The following is a 16436-nucleotide window of genomic DNA, read 5'->3' as shown; positions in this document are numbered from 1 at the left end:
AGAAAGGTTGTATGAGGAAGGAGAGACAAAAGAAGGAGGAAAGTTCCACAGCTTAGATGGTCAAGGGAAGAAGGAGATATTATAATAGCCAATCCTCAAGTGTACTGACTTCACACAGAAACTGTGGGAAGCAATATCATGGGATATGGGAAAGGAAGGTCAAAGAGAGGTGATACTAAGAGAATTAATGTAATAGAAGGCTTTTGATTCCACTCTAGTTAACACTGAGGTGAAGGATGAGCTACCTTTCTAAACCTACATAAAATTCCAATTTTTTCTAAGAACAATAATAAGTAAAATGTTATTAAGAGTAATGGTTAAAGGTTTTCAAGGAGTAGCAAAGACTACACTGAATAAGAAGGAAATAGCTCCAGGATCACCAACAGTTACCAATCACCTCCTGGTTAGAAATGGGACTTGCATGAGGTCCAAGCTACTCTCCGTATGCTTTTCTCTTTTACTGACCGACATGGCACAGGTAAAATATGCCCCAATCATGGATATCTTGAGTGAAGGGAAAAAGTTATGTGAAACGAAGATAGAATTTGATCAGAACTCTACAGGTTGTTTGTATATCTGATTCTTGAAGGAAGAAAGGCGACATGAAAAGGGAAAGAAAAAAAGAAGGAAGAGAATTCCACTACTTAGATGTTCAAAGGAAGAAGTAGGTATCATAACAGTCAATCTTCGGTTGGCCTGACTTCACATAAAAACTGTGGGAAGCAGCAGCCAAACACATGTTACAGGTCTAAATCCCAGGGATGTGGATGCATGCAAACAACTCATCAGCCCAATGGCAATAATAATATCTACAGAGTAAAAAAGCATGGCAACATCACGAGATGTGGAAAAGGAAGGTTGAAGGGATGTGATGCCATGAGAATCAATGAGATGGAAGGCTTCTGATTCCACTCTAGTTAAAAGAGAGGTAGAGGATGAGCTACCCCATTATATTCTGAATTTATGTTACATTCCAATTTTCTCGAAGGAACAATTATAATTGAAATTATTAAGCTTAATGGAAATGGTGAGAGCAAATGATGTAAGGGGAGTCGGGGAGGAATGGTATGTATTTAGGGAAACAGTGATGGCTTGTGCAAAAGATGCCTGTGGCATAAGAAAGGTGGGAGGTGGGCAGATTAGAAAAGGTAGTGAGTGGTGGGATGAAGAAGTAAGATTGTCATTGAAAGAGAAGGGAGAGGCATTTGGATGATGTTTGCAGGGAAGTAGTGCGAATGACTGGGAGATGTATAAAAGAAAGCAGCAGGAGGTCAAGAGAAAGGTGAAAAGGTGAAAAAGAGGGCAAATGAGAGTTGGGGTGAGAGAGTATCATTAAATTTTAGGGAGAATGAAAAGATGTTTTCCAAGGAGGTAAATGAACTGTGTAAGACAAGAGAACAAATGGGAACATTGGTGAGGGGGGGATAATGGGGAGGTAATAACAAGTAGTGGTGAAGTTAGGAGATGGAATGAGTATTATGAAGGTTTGTTGAAAGTTGTTTGATGATAGAGTGGCAGATATGGGATGTTTTGGTCGAGGTGGTGTGTGAAGTGAGAGGGTCAGGGAAAATGGTTTGGTGAACAGAGAAAAGGTAGTGAAAGCTTTGCAAAAGATGAAAGCCGGCAAGGTGGCGGGTTTGGATGGTATTGCAGTGAAATTCATTAAAAAAGGGGGTGACAGTGTTGTTGACTGGTTGGTAAGTATATTCAATGAATGTATGGTTCATGGTGAAGTGCCTGAGGATTGGCGGAATGCATACATAGTGCCATTGTATAAAGGCAAAGGGGATAAAGGCGAGTGTTCAAATTACAGAGGTAAAACTTTGTTGAGTATTCCTGGGAAATTATATGGGAGGGTATTAATTGAGAGGGTAAAGGCATGTACAGAGCATCAGATGGGGAAGAGCAGTGTGGTTTCAGAAGTGGTAAAGGATGTATGGATCAGGTGTGTGCTTTGAAGAATGTATGTGAGAAATACTTAGAAAAACAGATGGATTTGTATGTAGCTTTTGTGGATTTGGAGAAGGCATATGATACAGAGTTGATAGAGATGCTCTGTGGAAGATATTATGAGTATATGGTGTGAGAGGTGGGAGGTAAGTTGCTAGAAGCAGTGAAAACTTTTAATCAAGGATGTAAGGCATGTGTACAAGTGGGAAGAAAGGAAAGTGATTGGTTCCCAGTGAATGTCAGTTTGTGGCAGGGGTGTGTGATGTCTCCATGGTTGTTTAATTTGTCTATGGATGGGGTTGTTAGACAGGTGAATGCAAGAGTTTTGGAGAGAGGGGCAAGCATGCAGTCTGTTGTGGATGGAATTTTGGAGAGGGGGCAAGTATGCAGTCTGTTGTGGATGAGAGGGCTTGGGAAGTGAGTCAGTTGATGTCCACTGATGATACAGTGCTGGTAGCTGACTCAGGTAAGAAACTGCAGAATTTAGTGACTGAGATTGGTAAAGTGTGTGAAAGAAGAAAGCTGAGAGTAGATGTGAATAAGAGCAAGGTTATTAGGTTCAGTAGGGTTGAGGGACAAGTTAATTGGGAGGTCAGTTTGAAAGGAGAAAAACTGAAGGAAGTGAGGTGTTTTAGATATCTGGGAGTGGATTCAGCAGCAGATGGAACCATGGAAGCGGAAGTGAGTCACAGGGTGGGGGAGGGGGCAAAGGTTCGAGGAGTGTTGAAGAATGTGTGGAAGGAGAGAACATTATCTCAGAGAACAAAAATGGGTATGTTTGAAGGAATAGTGGTTCCAACAATGTTATATGGTTGTGAGGCTTGGGCTATAGATAGGATTGTGCAGAGGAGGGTGGATGTGTTGAAATGAAATGTTTGAGGACAATATTTGGTGGGAGGTGGTTTGATCGAGTAAGTAAAGAAAGGGTAAGAGAGATGTATGGTAATAAAAAGAGTGTGGTTGAGAGAGCTGAAGAGGGTATATTGAAATAGTTTGGTTACCTGGAGAGAATGAATGAGGAAAGATTGACAAAGAGGATTATGTGTCAGAGGTGGAGGGAACTAGGAGAAGTGGGAGACCAAATTGGAGGTGGAAGGATGGAGTGAAAGAGATTTTGAGCGATTGGGGCCTGAACATACAGGAGGGTGAAAGGCATGCAAGGAATAGAGTGAACTGGAACAATGTGGTATACCAGGGTCAATGTGCTGTCAATGGATTGAACCAGGGCATGTGAAGCGTTTGGAGTAAACCATGGAAAGTATTGTGGGGCCTGGATGTGGAAAGGGGGCTGTGGTTTTGGTGCATTAGACATGACAGCTCAAGACTGAGTGTGAACAAACGTGGCCTTTGTTGTCTTTTCCTAGCGCTACCTCACACATGCGCGAGGGGAGGGGGGTGCTATTTCATGAGTGGCGAGGTGGCGACAGCAATGGATGAAGGCAACAAGTTTGAATATGTACAAGTGTATATATGTATATGTCTTCGTATGTATATGTATGTATATGTTGAAATGTATAGGTATGTATATGTGTGTGTGTTGGCGTTTATGTATATACATGCGTATGTGGGTGGGTTGGGATGTTCTTTCATCTTTTTCCTTGCGCTACCTCGCTAATGCAGAAGACAGCAATTAAGCATAACAATAATAAAAATAATAATTAAGCATAATGGGTAAAGGTGTTCAAGGAGTAGCAAAGACTACAATAAATAAAGAAGAAATAGCTCAAGGGTCTCCATCTAATCTTACACATATATTTGCTACTATACAGAAGGTTTTTTTACACACTATCAACAGCTGTCCCCCAACCCAATATATTCTTAACATATCACTTAAAGCATGCACCTCAACTACATTATATACTTTCTTCAGATCCATAGAAGCTGCTTACAGCTTCTTACCTTTCACTAGATACTTTTCCACAGTCACTGTCACTTCAAAAATCTAATCTACACATCCCTACCTTTCCTAAAACCCTCTTGATCCTCAATTATTCTGCATTCAGTCACTTCAATACTTTGTCAATCAACACTCTTGCATATACTTTTCCTGGTATGTTTAACAGGCACATTCCCCTACAACTATCACATACATCATTTTCACCTTGTCCTTTGAATAAAGAAACAATAACAGCTTTTGTCCAATTGTCAGGCACAACTCTCTGTCTCAATGCTAAATTACATATCAAATGCATCCATTCTAGCACACTTTCTCCTCCATACTTCAGCCATAACCCAATCCAATTCTGGTGTCTTTCCTACCTTCAACCTCATTATTGCCCTTTTAACCTTCCTTCTTGATGTAGGTCCTTGCACTTGTATCCTCTTCCTTTCATTCTCCATAACCATGCATGTAACAACTGCTGCCTCACCTTCACTCATATTCATCAGTTCTTCAAAATACTCTTTCCATCTTCCTTTCACTTCCTCCTTCTGAATCAGCAACTCCCATTCCTTACTTCTCACATTACCATTTTCATTCTTACATCTACCTCTTTCCTTTTTCACCTCCTTTCAGTACAATTCCTATTTTCCCTTACTTTTACTCAGCTTTCTTTCAAAATCTTCATCTAGTCTTTCTTTGCTTTCCTCTATCAGCTTCTTAACATTCTGCTTACACATCTTATCTCTATTCTTCACTCCTCCTTTGCTGAACTTCCACTCGTACATTTTCTTCAAGCAAATCTACCATGTGCCCTTTTCTTTTCTTCCACAGCATTTCTAATCTCATCCTTCCACCAAGCATTTCCCTTTTCATTCCTATATTTGGTGACAATGTATCCAACTACTAATTCTAAAACCTTTAACAGTGTTTCTTTGAACATTTTAAAAACCTCATTCACACATGACTGCATCCTAACATTTACTGCACCTCCATCTAAACTCTTCATCACCCTCTTTTAATACTCCTCCTTGCATTCCTTCTGATTCATCTTCTTGCTTGCTAACACTTTTATCTCTCCATTCTTCCTTACATCATGCTTCCACTTCTCCCTGATCCTCATCCCTGCAAGAACTGCAAAATGGTAAGAGTCTCCAAAGAATCCTCTCACAACTCTAGCATCTAGCACAGCCTTTTTCAGCCTTTCATTCACTGCCACATGGTCACTTAAACTCCTTTGCTCTTCTCTTCTGTCATTTCTTGTCCATGTATACCTGTGACTCATCATGTGCTGAAAAAAAGGCGTTTGCATGGAATAAACCCCTCTCAACATAGACATCCAGATGATAACTTCCATTCTCATTTACTCCCTGCACTCTCCATTTAGCGACTCTCTCATCAATTTCACCACATCCCACCTTTGTATTCATATCACCCATCACAACCATCTTTCTCTCCTTCACAAAATCATTTATACAATCATTCAAATTCCTCCAGAAATGATTAATTTCATCTTCCTCTGTGCAGTCTTCATAATCACAGGTACATATAAACATACTCATGCATATAATTCCAATCTTTCCTTTCATCTACATTGTTCTTGGTCCATTCCATCCATGCTCTGTAACACCCTCCCATGCTCTTGGTGATAGCTCAACTGATCAATTAATCTTTGTATTTTTCCAATTCCCCGGCAATTTTCAATCATTCCTATCCTAACCACTCCTCCTTCCATGCTCTCCCATACCTTGCATTTATCATTTCCATTTTCATTCCATACACCCTACCAAGGATATGGGTTTCTACAGTTCCCAGCACAACCAAACAATAACATTTAAATATCTCCACAAGGTCCCTCCTTTTACTCTCACCAGTCATCTCATTTACATTCAGCATATCATCCTTAATTGCTCATCCTTTTACTCCTCAGGATAACTGGTAGACTCTAATACTGCTTTTAGTCTTTTGAGCCACACCCTTGATAGGCCACTGGCAGAGGGCAACTCCAGCACAGTGTTTCCCAAAGGCAGTGGGGTTCCCAAATTGTCAAAAAACTAAAACCCTGGCACACCTCAATGGTTTGTCTGTATTTACTTATCTAGTCTCTTTTAGCAAGAGTTTGTACCTCAAGTACAGAAATGAGATATACATAACCTGAAATATTCCATAAATCAGATAACTAAACTGTGAGAATATAATAAGAGAGATTCACTTTCAAACATACAGATGTGTGTGAATAATGCAAGGAGGACAAGGATGTATCTAGTTCACTGGGGCTTACATTATTAAGAATCAACATACTAAATAATGCTTGCTAACTGTAATGACTGATAAAAGAAGTCATCACACTAAGAAGCATTTCACCTATCAACTAAAACACGAAACTTACCTTTGCAGGTGGGGACAACAAAACCTTGTTTTCATTATCAACGTTTCTTGCTTCCATATGGCCAGATGAGGATGAGGGTGTGTGTGAAAGATTGCTCACACAAACTACCTTCTTGTCATCATCCTTTCCCTCCTCCTCATCAAAGGAATGGTCAGCTATTTCCTCCATGAAATACTGAAGGTCTTCTTCTTCATCTATACGAGAAGTGGCTCGAGCCCTTCTCATCTCTGCCTCGGCTTTGGGGGATAAGGGCTGAGGAGGTATAATGTGACAACAGTTAATGCTTTATTTCTGTATGCTTTGTGTGGAAGACATTAGAAATGCCTCATTTATAAATAAGCAATCTTTACAGCCTCTTATCCTCTGGACAGTATTCTAAGCATTATTTTATAACCTGTAGATTTCCTTTCAAGAAAAAACCTCCATCCTTACCAAAAATAACATCCATCCTAAACAAAGATCAATTATCTTTACATTATTGGCACACAAAACATATTCTCTAATGACAGTAAATTAAGTGCATATAATTAGAAAAAAAGTAAAGTAAACATTTGGGACTGAAAGGACCAGGTAAATATCATTCATATTCATTTATCTATCATACTTTGTCGCTGTCTCCTACGTTAGTGATGTTGTGCAAGGAAACAAGGAAACCCACCCACACACACATATATATACATACACGTCCATATACGCACATATACATACCTATACACCTCAATGTATACATATATATATATATTTTTTTTTTTTTTTATACTTTGTCGCTGTCTCCCGTGTTTGCGAGGTAGCGCAAGGAAACAGACGAAAGAAATGGCCCAACCCCCCCCATACACATGTACATACACACGTCCACACACGCAAATATACATACCTACACAGCTTTCCATGGTTTACCCCGGACGCTTCACATGCCTTGATTCAATCCACTGACAGCACGTCAACCCCTGTATACCACATCGCTCCAATTCACTCTATTCCTTGCCCTCCTTTCACCCTCCTGCATGTTCAGGCCCCGATCACACAAAATCCTTTTCACTCCATCTTTCCACCTCCAATTTGGTCTCCCTCTTCTCCTCGTTCCCTCCACCTCCGACACATATATCCTCTTGGTCAATCTTTCCTCACTCATTCTCTCCATGTGCCCAAACCATTTCAAAACACCCTCTTCTGCTCTCTCAACCACGCTCTTTTTATTTCCACACATCTCTCTTACCCTTACGTTACTTACTCGATCAAACCACCTTACACCACACATTGTCCTCAAACATCTCATTTCCAGCACATCCATCCTCCTGCGCACAACTCTATCCATAGCCCACGCCTCGCAGCCATACAACATTGTTGGAACCACTATTCCTTCAAACATACCCATTTTTGCTTTCCGGGATAATGTTCTCGACTTCCACACATTTTTCAAGGCTCCCAAAATTTTCGCCCCCTCCCCCACCCTATGATCCACTTCCGCTTCCATGGTTCCATCCGCTGACAGGTCCACTCCCAGATATCTAAAACACTTCACTTCCTCCAGTTTTTCTCCATTCAAACTCACCTCCCAATTGACTTGACCCTCAACCCTACTGTACCTAATAACCTTGCTCTTATTCACATTTACTCTTAACTTTCTTCTTTCACACACTTTACCAAACTCCGTCACCAGCTTCTGCAGTTTCTCCCATGAATCCGCCACCAGCGCTGTATCATCAGCGAACAACAACTGACTCACTTCCCAAGCTCTCTCATCCCCAACAGACTTCATACTTGCCCCTCTTTCCAAAACTCTTGCATTTACCTCCCTAACAACCCCATCCATAAACAAATTAAACAACCATGGAGACATCACACACCCCTGCCGCAAACCTACATTCACTGAGAATCAATCACTTTCCTCTCTTCCTACACGTACACATGCCTTACATCCTCGATAAAAACTTTTCACTGCTTCTAACAACTTGCCTCCCACACCATATATATATATACACAGACATATACATATATACACATGTATGTAATTCATACTGTCTGCCCTTATTCATTCCTGTCACCACCCTGCCACACATGAAATGACAACCCCCTCCCCCCTCATGTGCGCAAGGTAGCGCTAGGAAAAGACAACAAAGTCCACATTCGTTCACACTCAGTCTATAGCTGTCATGTATTATGAACTGAAACCACAGTTCCCTTTCCACATCCAGACCCCATAGAACTTTCCATGGTTTACCCCAGATGCTTCACATGCCCTGGCTCAATCCACTGACAGCACGTCCACCCCGGTATACCACATTGTTCCAATTCACTCTATTCCTTGCATGCCTTTCACCTTCCTGCATGTTCAGGCCCCGATCGCTCAAAATCCTTTTCACTCCATCTTTCCACCTCCAATTTAGTCTCCCATTTCTCCTCGTTCCCTCCACCTCTGACACATATATCCTCTTGGTCAATCTTTCCTCACTCATTCTCTCCAGGTGACCAAACCATTTCAAAACACCCTCTTCTGCTCTCTCAACCACACTCTTTTTATTACCACACAACTCTCTTACCCTTTCATTACTTACTCAATCAAACCACCTCACACCACAGATTGTCCTCAAACATCTCATTTCCAGCACATCCACTGTCCCCCGCACAACTCTATCTATAGCCCACGCCTTGCAACCATATAACATTGTTGGAACCACTACTCCTTCAAACATACTCATTTTTGCTTTCCAAGATAATGTTCTTGACTTCCACACATTTTTCAATGCTCCTAGAACTTTCGCCCCCTCCCCCACCCTATAATTCACTTCCGCTTCCATGGTTCCATCCGCTGCCAAATTCACTCCCAGATATCTAAAACACTTCCTCCAGTTTTTCTCCATTCAAACTTACCTCCCAACTGACTTGTCCCTCAACCCTACTGTACCTAATAACCTTGCTCTTATTCACATTTACTCTCAGCTTTCTTCTTTCACACACCTTACCAAACTCAGTCACCAGGTTCTGCAGTTTCTCACACGAATCAGCCACCAGCGCTGTAACATCAGCAAACAACAACTGACTTACTTCCCAAGCTCTCTCATCCCCAACAGACTGCATACTTGCTCCTCTTTCCAAAACTGCATGTTCTAACTAGTGGCAGGGGGCACACAAGCAGCCAGCTCATGGGAGCAAAACCAAAGTCATATTACACCTACAGAAGAGGGAAAGTGAAACAACACTGCAGCATAAGGGAAATGGGTCATTTTCAAGTTAGCCTGGGAGAGTTTATAAGACTGACCATTTTTGACTCAGCTCTATCAAGTAAGGATGCAGAGAAAGAACCATCATAGATGAGAGAGAAATCCTCCATACAAGGATGGATCAATTCTTTGTATAATTGGAGCAACTGTTCATAGGAAAGAAATTTTGAATTCTAAACAGGACTCCCACTTTCTTAGAGGCAGACTTAGCTATTTCAGCAACATAGAGTTTCCAAGATAGAGAGGATGTTACAATAATACCAAGTATGTACGCTGAAAGAAGAGGAGGAATTACAGAATTAATGAATAGAACAGGAAAATTGAGAGGAATTTTCAATAGGTAGGTGGGCAGAAACTAGCTCTCGGAGGCATTAAACTTAACCAGGTTTTATCTAACCCGATGAAATATCTTGTCCAAGTCCGGCTTTATTAAGGAAGTTGTGTCAAAACAAGGAGCAGATTAAGTGAGGGAGGGAGCAGAATTGAAGGATGTTGATGAATGCAGAGTTTTGCCAGTGTATCTGGCTATTTGTGGAAGAATGAAAATTGCTGATAAAATGGACAAAAAGCATGGGAGACAAGAGAGAACCTTGAGGGTCACTTCAAATTTCCATGACTAATGGTAAAAATTTCTTCAAGTTAAGAGGCAGATGAAAATCTAGGTTAATTCTATTCATAAGTAAGAGTATTTCAGGTAAAATCCAAAGGCATTAAAGATCTGATGGTAATAAGAAAGCTTAAAAGTATTTTTCAAAGTTTAATAAATAACTTAATTAAACCTTTCAAGTTATGACCATGGTAATTTGCAGGTGAAGATATCATCCCCTTTTGGGAAATGATTCCTCTGTCATTTCTAACTAAAGAGTCCTTCACATCAATGGGACATCTGTCCAGATGATGCAAACTCTGTAAGGGAAGAATGTTTAATAAAACAGATATTTCAAAGCAGCTAAGCTGTGAATAGGATTTATAAGCTCTAGGAAAGAAATAGAACAGTATGAACTTTTTCCCTTACTGCTCACAATACTTAGCATTAGCAAGGTAGTGCCACAAACATTCAAAGAAATTATCTCATTTGCTCATATCTTCTTTCTAGGTGTCTTGTATAATGCAACAAAACCACAGTCCCCTACCATCAACCATGCTCCATCAACCTTTTACCAGTTCCCCACAGCCATTTCACATGCCCTAGTATCCAATAACAGACCACTAACTCCATATTACACCCTGTATATATATCATACTAATCCAATTCACCCTGTTCAGTGCATGCATTTCATGTTCCTGCATATTTAGGCCCAAATACTCAAAACTTTTCACTCCATCCTTCCATCTTCAAATTTGTTCTCCTCCTCCATGATCCCTCCACTTCTGACATATATATATATATATATATATATATATATATATATATATATATATTTAGATATCTGGGAGTGGATCTGTCAGCGGATGGAACCATGGAAGCGGAAGTGGATCATAGGGTGGGGGAGGGGGCGAAAATTTTGGGAGCCTTGAAAAATGTGTGGAAGTCGAGAACATTATCCCGGAAAGCAAAAATGGGTATGTTTGAAGGAATAGTGGTTCCAACAATGTTGTATGGTTGCGCGGCGTGGGCTATGGATAGAGTTGTGCGCAGGAGGATGGATGTGCTGGAAATGAGATGTTTGAGGACAATGTGTGGTGTGAGGTGGTTTGATCGAGTAAGTAACGTAAGGGTAAGAGAGATGTGTGGAAATAAAAAGAGCGTGGTTGAGAGAGCAGAAGAGGGTGTTTTGAAATGGTTTGGGCACATGGAGAGAATGAGTGAGGAAAGATTGACCAAGAGGATATATGTGTCAGAGGTGGAGGGAACAAGGAGAAGAGGGAGACCAAATTGGAGGTGGAAAGATGGAGTGAAAAGGATTTTGTGTGATCGGGGCCTGAACATGCAGGAGGGTGAAAGGAGGGCAAGAAATAGAGCGAATTGGACTGATGTGGTATACAGGGGTTGACGTGCTGTCAGTGGATTGAACCAAGGCATGTGAAGCGTCCGGGGTAAACCATGGAAAGCTGTGTAGGTATGTATATTTGCGTGTGTGGTCGTGTGTATGTACATGTGTATGGGGGGGGGTGGGCCATTTCTTTCGTCTGTTTCCTTGCGCTACCTCGCAAACGCGGGAGACAGCGACAAAGTATAAAAAAAAAAAAAAAAAAAAAAAAATATATATATATATATATATATATATATATATATATATATATATATATATATATATATATATATATATTTTTCTTTTCTTTCAAACTATTCGCCATTTCCCGCGTTAGCGAGGTAGCGTTAAGAACAGAGGACTGGGCCTTGGAGGGAATATCCTCACCTGGCCCCCTTCTCTGTTCCTTGTTTTGGAAAATTAAAAAAAAACGAGAGGGGAAGATTTCCAGCCCCCCGCTCCCTCCCCTTTTAGTCGCCTTCTACGACACGCAGGGAATACGTGGGAAGTATTCTTTCTCCCCTATCCCCTATATATAATATATTTTTTTTTTTTTTTTGCTTTGTCGCTGTCTCCCGCGTTTGCGAGGTAGCGCAAGGAAACAGACGAAAGAAATGGCCCAACCCACCCCCATACACATGTATATACATACGTCCACACACGCAAATATACATACCTACACAGCTTTCCATGGTTTACCCCAGTCGCTTCACATGCCTTGATTCAATCCACTGATAGCACGTCAACCCCGGTATACCACATCGTTCCAGTTCACTCTATTCCTTGCCCTCCTTTCACCCTCCTGCATGTTCAGGCCCCGATCACTCAAAATCTTTTTCACTCCATCTTTCCACCTCCAATTTGGTCTCCAACTTCTCCTCGTTCCCTCCACCTCTGACACATATATCCTCTTGGTCAATCTTTCCTCACTCATTCTCTCCATGTGACCAAACCATTTCAAAACACCCTCTTCTGCTCTCTCAACCACACTCTTTTCATTTCCACACATCTCTCTTACCCTTACATTACTTACTCGATCAAACCACCTCACACCACATACTGTCCTCAAACATCTCATTTCCAGCTCATCCACCCTCCTGCGCACAACTCTCCATAGCCCACGCCTCGCAACCATACAACATTCTACCACTATTCCTTCAAACATAGTCATTTTTGCTTTCGGAGATAATGTTCTCAACTTCCACACATTCTTCAAGGCTCCCAGAACTTTTGCCCCCTCCCCCACCCTATGATTCACTTCTGCTTCCATGGTTCTATCTGCTGCCAAATCCACTCCCAGATATCTAAAACACTTCACTTCCTCCAGTTTTTCTCCATTCAAACTTACCTCCCAACTGACTTGACCCTCAACCCTACTGTACCTAATAACCTTGCTCTTATTCACAATTACTCTCAGCTTTCTTCTTTCACACACTTTACCAAACTCAGTCACCAGCTTCTGCAGTCTCTCACATGAATCAGCCACCAGTGCTGTATCATCAGCGATCAACTACTGACTCACTTCCCAAGCTCTCTCATCCACAACAGACTGCATACTTGCCCCTCTTTCCAAAACTCTTGCATTCACCTCCCTAACAACCCCATCCATAAACAAATCAAACAACCATGGAGACATCACACACCCTTGCTGCAAACCTAAATTCACTGAGAACCAATCACTTTCCTCTCTTCCTACATGTACACATGCCTTAGATCCTCGATAAAAACTTTTCACTGTTTCTAACAACTTGCCTCCCACACCATATATTCTTAATACCTTCCACAGAGCATCTCTATCAACTCTATCATATGCCTTCTCCAGATCCATAAATGCTACATACAAATCCATTTGCTTTTCTAAGTATTTCTCACATACATTCTTCAAAGCAAACACCTGATCCACACATCCTCTACCACTTCTGAAACCACACTGCTCTTCCCCAATCTATTGCTCTGTACATACCTTCACCCTCTCAATCAATACTCTCCCATATAATTTACCAAGAATACTCAACAAACTTATACCTCTGTAATTTGAGCACTCACCTTTGTCCCCTTTGCCTTTGTACAATGGCACTATGCAAGCATTCCACCAATCCTCAGGCACCTCACCTTGAATTATACATACATTAAATAACCTTACAACATAGTCACCCCCTTTTTTTATAAATTCCACTGCAATACCATCCAAACCCGCTGCCTTGCCGGCTTTCATCTTCTGCTAAGCTTTTACTACCTCTTCTCTGTTTACCAAATCATTTTCCATAACCCTCTCACTTTGCACACCACCTCGACCAAAACACCCTATATCTGCCACTCTATCATCAAACACATTCAACAAAACTTCAAAATACTCACTCCATCTCCTTCTCGCATCACCACTATTTGTTATCACCTCCCCATTAGCCCCCTGCACTGAAGTTCCCATTTGTTCCCTTGTCTTACGCACTTTATTTACTTCCTTCCAAAACATCTTTTTATTCTCCCTAAAATTTAATGATACTCTCTCACTCCAACTCTCATTTGCCCTCTTTTTCACCTCTTGCACCTTTCTCTTGACCTCCTGTCTCTTTCTTTTATACATCTCCCACTCATTTGCATTATTTCCCTGCAAAATCGTCTAAATGTCTCTCTCTTCTCTTTCACTAATAATCTTACTTCTTCATCCCACCACTCACTACCCTTTCTAATCTGCCCACCTCCCACGCTTCTCATGCAACAAGCATCTTTTGCGCAAGCCATCACTGCTTCCTTAAATACATCCCATTCCTCCCCCACTCCCCTTACCTCCTTTCTTCTCATCTTTTTCCATTCTGTACTGTCTCTCCTGGTACTTCCTCACACAAGTCTCCTCCAAGCTCACTTACTCTCACCACTCTCTTCACCCCAACATTCTCTCCTGTTTTCTGAAAACCTCTACAAATCTTCACCTTCGCCTCTACAAGATAATGATCAGACATCCCTCCAGTTGCACCTCTCAGCACATTAACATCCAAAAGTCTCTCTTTCACGTGCCTATCAATTAACATATAATCCAATAACGCTCTCTGGCCATCTCTCCTACTTACATACGTATACTTATGTATATCTCTCTTTTTAAACCAGGTATTCCCAATCACCAGTCCTATTTCAGCACATAAATCTACAAGCTCTTTACCATTTCCATTTACAACACTGAACACCCTATGTATACCAATTATTCCCTCAACTGCCACATTACTCACCTCTGCATTCAAATCACCCATCCCTATAACCCGGTCTCGTGCATCAAAACCACCAACACATTCATTCAGCTGCTCCCAAAACACTTGCCTCTCATGACCTTTCTTTTCATGCCCAGGAGCATATGCACCAATAATCATCCATCTCTCTCCATCAACTTTCAGTTTTACCCATATCAATCTAGAGTTTACTTTCTTACCCGCTATCACATACTCTCACGCTTTACAATATACAATAGGAAGTTACAAGTATATGTGACTTTAAGAATCATGCTATTTTTCAGTATGCAATGATTATGTGAATAGTGATGTCAAAAAAGTTGTGGAACAAACAATGCCTTTAATCTGACTAAATATCATTTATGTGAGAAGTGGAGAGAGAATTACGAAATTACATCTACATTGAGATAGTTAACATTCATTAATGATAAAAGGGAAAGAAGAATAATGAGTAAGCCTAAAAGTTGCATTCCCAAATATACAAGAAGCAAAGAACATGTTGCAAAAAACAAGTAAGCTATCTATTAAATATATATCTGACAAACAATATCAAAATACAAATAGTAATTACAAAGACGAATTTAAAACCTTTAGGAATTGTCTAGTTATATATTTGCTCATAAAGTTAGCCTAATATGACAAGGAAGGATCCAAAATAATATCAATTCCTTACATGGATCAAAAGCCATGATTCTCATAATACTTTACAAGAAATACACACTGTGTAATTTGTAACTAAAATCCCATACACTTGAAAACACTCACATAATCATATTATACACTTATAGAAATCTAAAAACTTTTTGGATCCCTAATTCCTAAATTCCTTTAATTTCAGGCATGCCTTTAGAATTTCTGGCATATTCTGATAAAGGACATGCCTGCCTTGCCAAAGTGAATTTTTTTCTCTACATCAACAAGCATTAATGTTAACATAAAAATTACCTAAATAGCTCCTGATACTTCTCAAATTCATAAAGCAAACTCTTACCACATTAGATGTAACACTGGATCTTGGTATGCACACATGAAATTTCTCCTGATGCATGAAAATAAAAGATTACAATTACTTATTTTCTCAGCTCACAGTCATCAAACCTCTCCTATCTATTATCAATAATTTTGGTGGTGGATCAAGTACCTAAAAACATGTGCCTCTTGTAGACGCTGATTTTGCCGACCTAGGGTCCCCAACCCCAACTCCATATACTGGAGAAGAGCAGAGGCATACAATCCCAGATTCAAACAAATTAAGTAAATATATTCTACAAGGATGATAAAGTAGGTTTTGAAATTTGAAAAATACTTTCTCTCTTAGGCAGCATCCTGTGAGTATGAAAGAGCACGGACTGCAAGAAAACATTTGACAAAGCAGTATATGCGAGGTTGATTAAGAACCTGGATCATTAGGCAGGAATAAGGGGGAACTCCCTCAATGGAAAAATCATCTCAGCAGGAGAGAACAAATAATGAATAATATGGGAGGAGCCTTTTCCATTTGGGTTGAGGTCACCACTGGAGTACAACCATTATGCTTTTTTATTATTATTATTATGATTTTGCTTTGTCGCTGTCTCCCGCGTTTGCGAGGTAGCGCAAGGAAACAGACGAAAGAAATGGCCCAACCCACCCCCATACACATATATATACATACACGTCCCCACACGCAAATATACATACCCATACATCTCAATGTACATATATATATACACACACAGACATATACATATATACACATGCACACAATTCACACTGTCTGCCTTTATTCATTCCCATCGTCACCTCGCCACACATGAAATAACA

The 16436-nt window shown here is 40.5% G+C and overlaps 1 protein-coding gene across 1 annotated transcript in view; it reads right to left on the bottom strand.

Moving 5' to 3' along the window:
• The window catches only part of LOC139754592 (inositol hexakisphosphate and diphosphoinositol-pentakisphosphate kinase-like), a 264046-nt gene that overhangs the window by 177585 nt on the left and 70025 nt on the right, over positions 1-16436 (bottom strand). Inside the window, exons 6-7 of the mRNA XM_071671998.1 lie at positions 15625-15672; positions 6219-6470 (exon numbers count right to left, since the gene is read on the bottom strand). Coding sequence (XP_071528099.1) covers positions 6219-6470; positions 15625-15672 — 300 coding nt within the window. The remainder of the gene's footprint in view (positions 1-6218; positions 6471-15624; positions 15673-16436) is intronic.

The sequence above is a fragment of the Panulirus ornatus genome, chromosome 17 (assembly GCF_036320965.1).
Source record: "Panulirus ornatus isolate Po-2019 chromosome 17, ASM3632096v1, whole genome shotgun sequence".
NCBI classification, from domain to species: Eukaryota; Metazoa; Arthropoda; class Malacostraca; order Decapoda; family Palinuridae; genus Panulirus; species Panulirus ornatus.
This window is presented reverse-complemented; position numbering and strand designations above follow the sequence as displayed.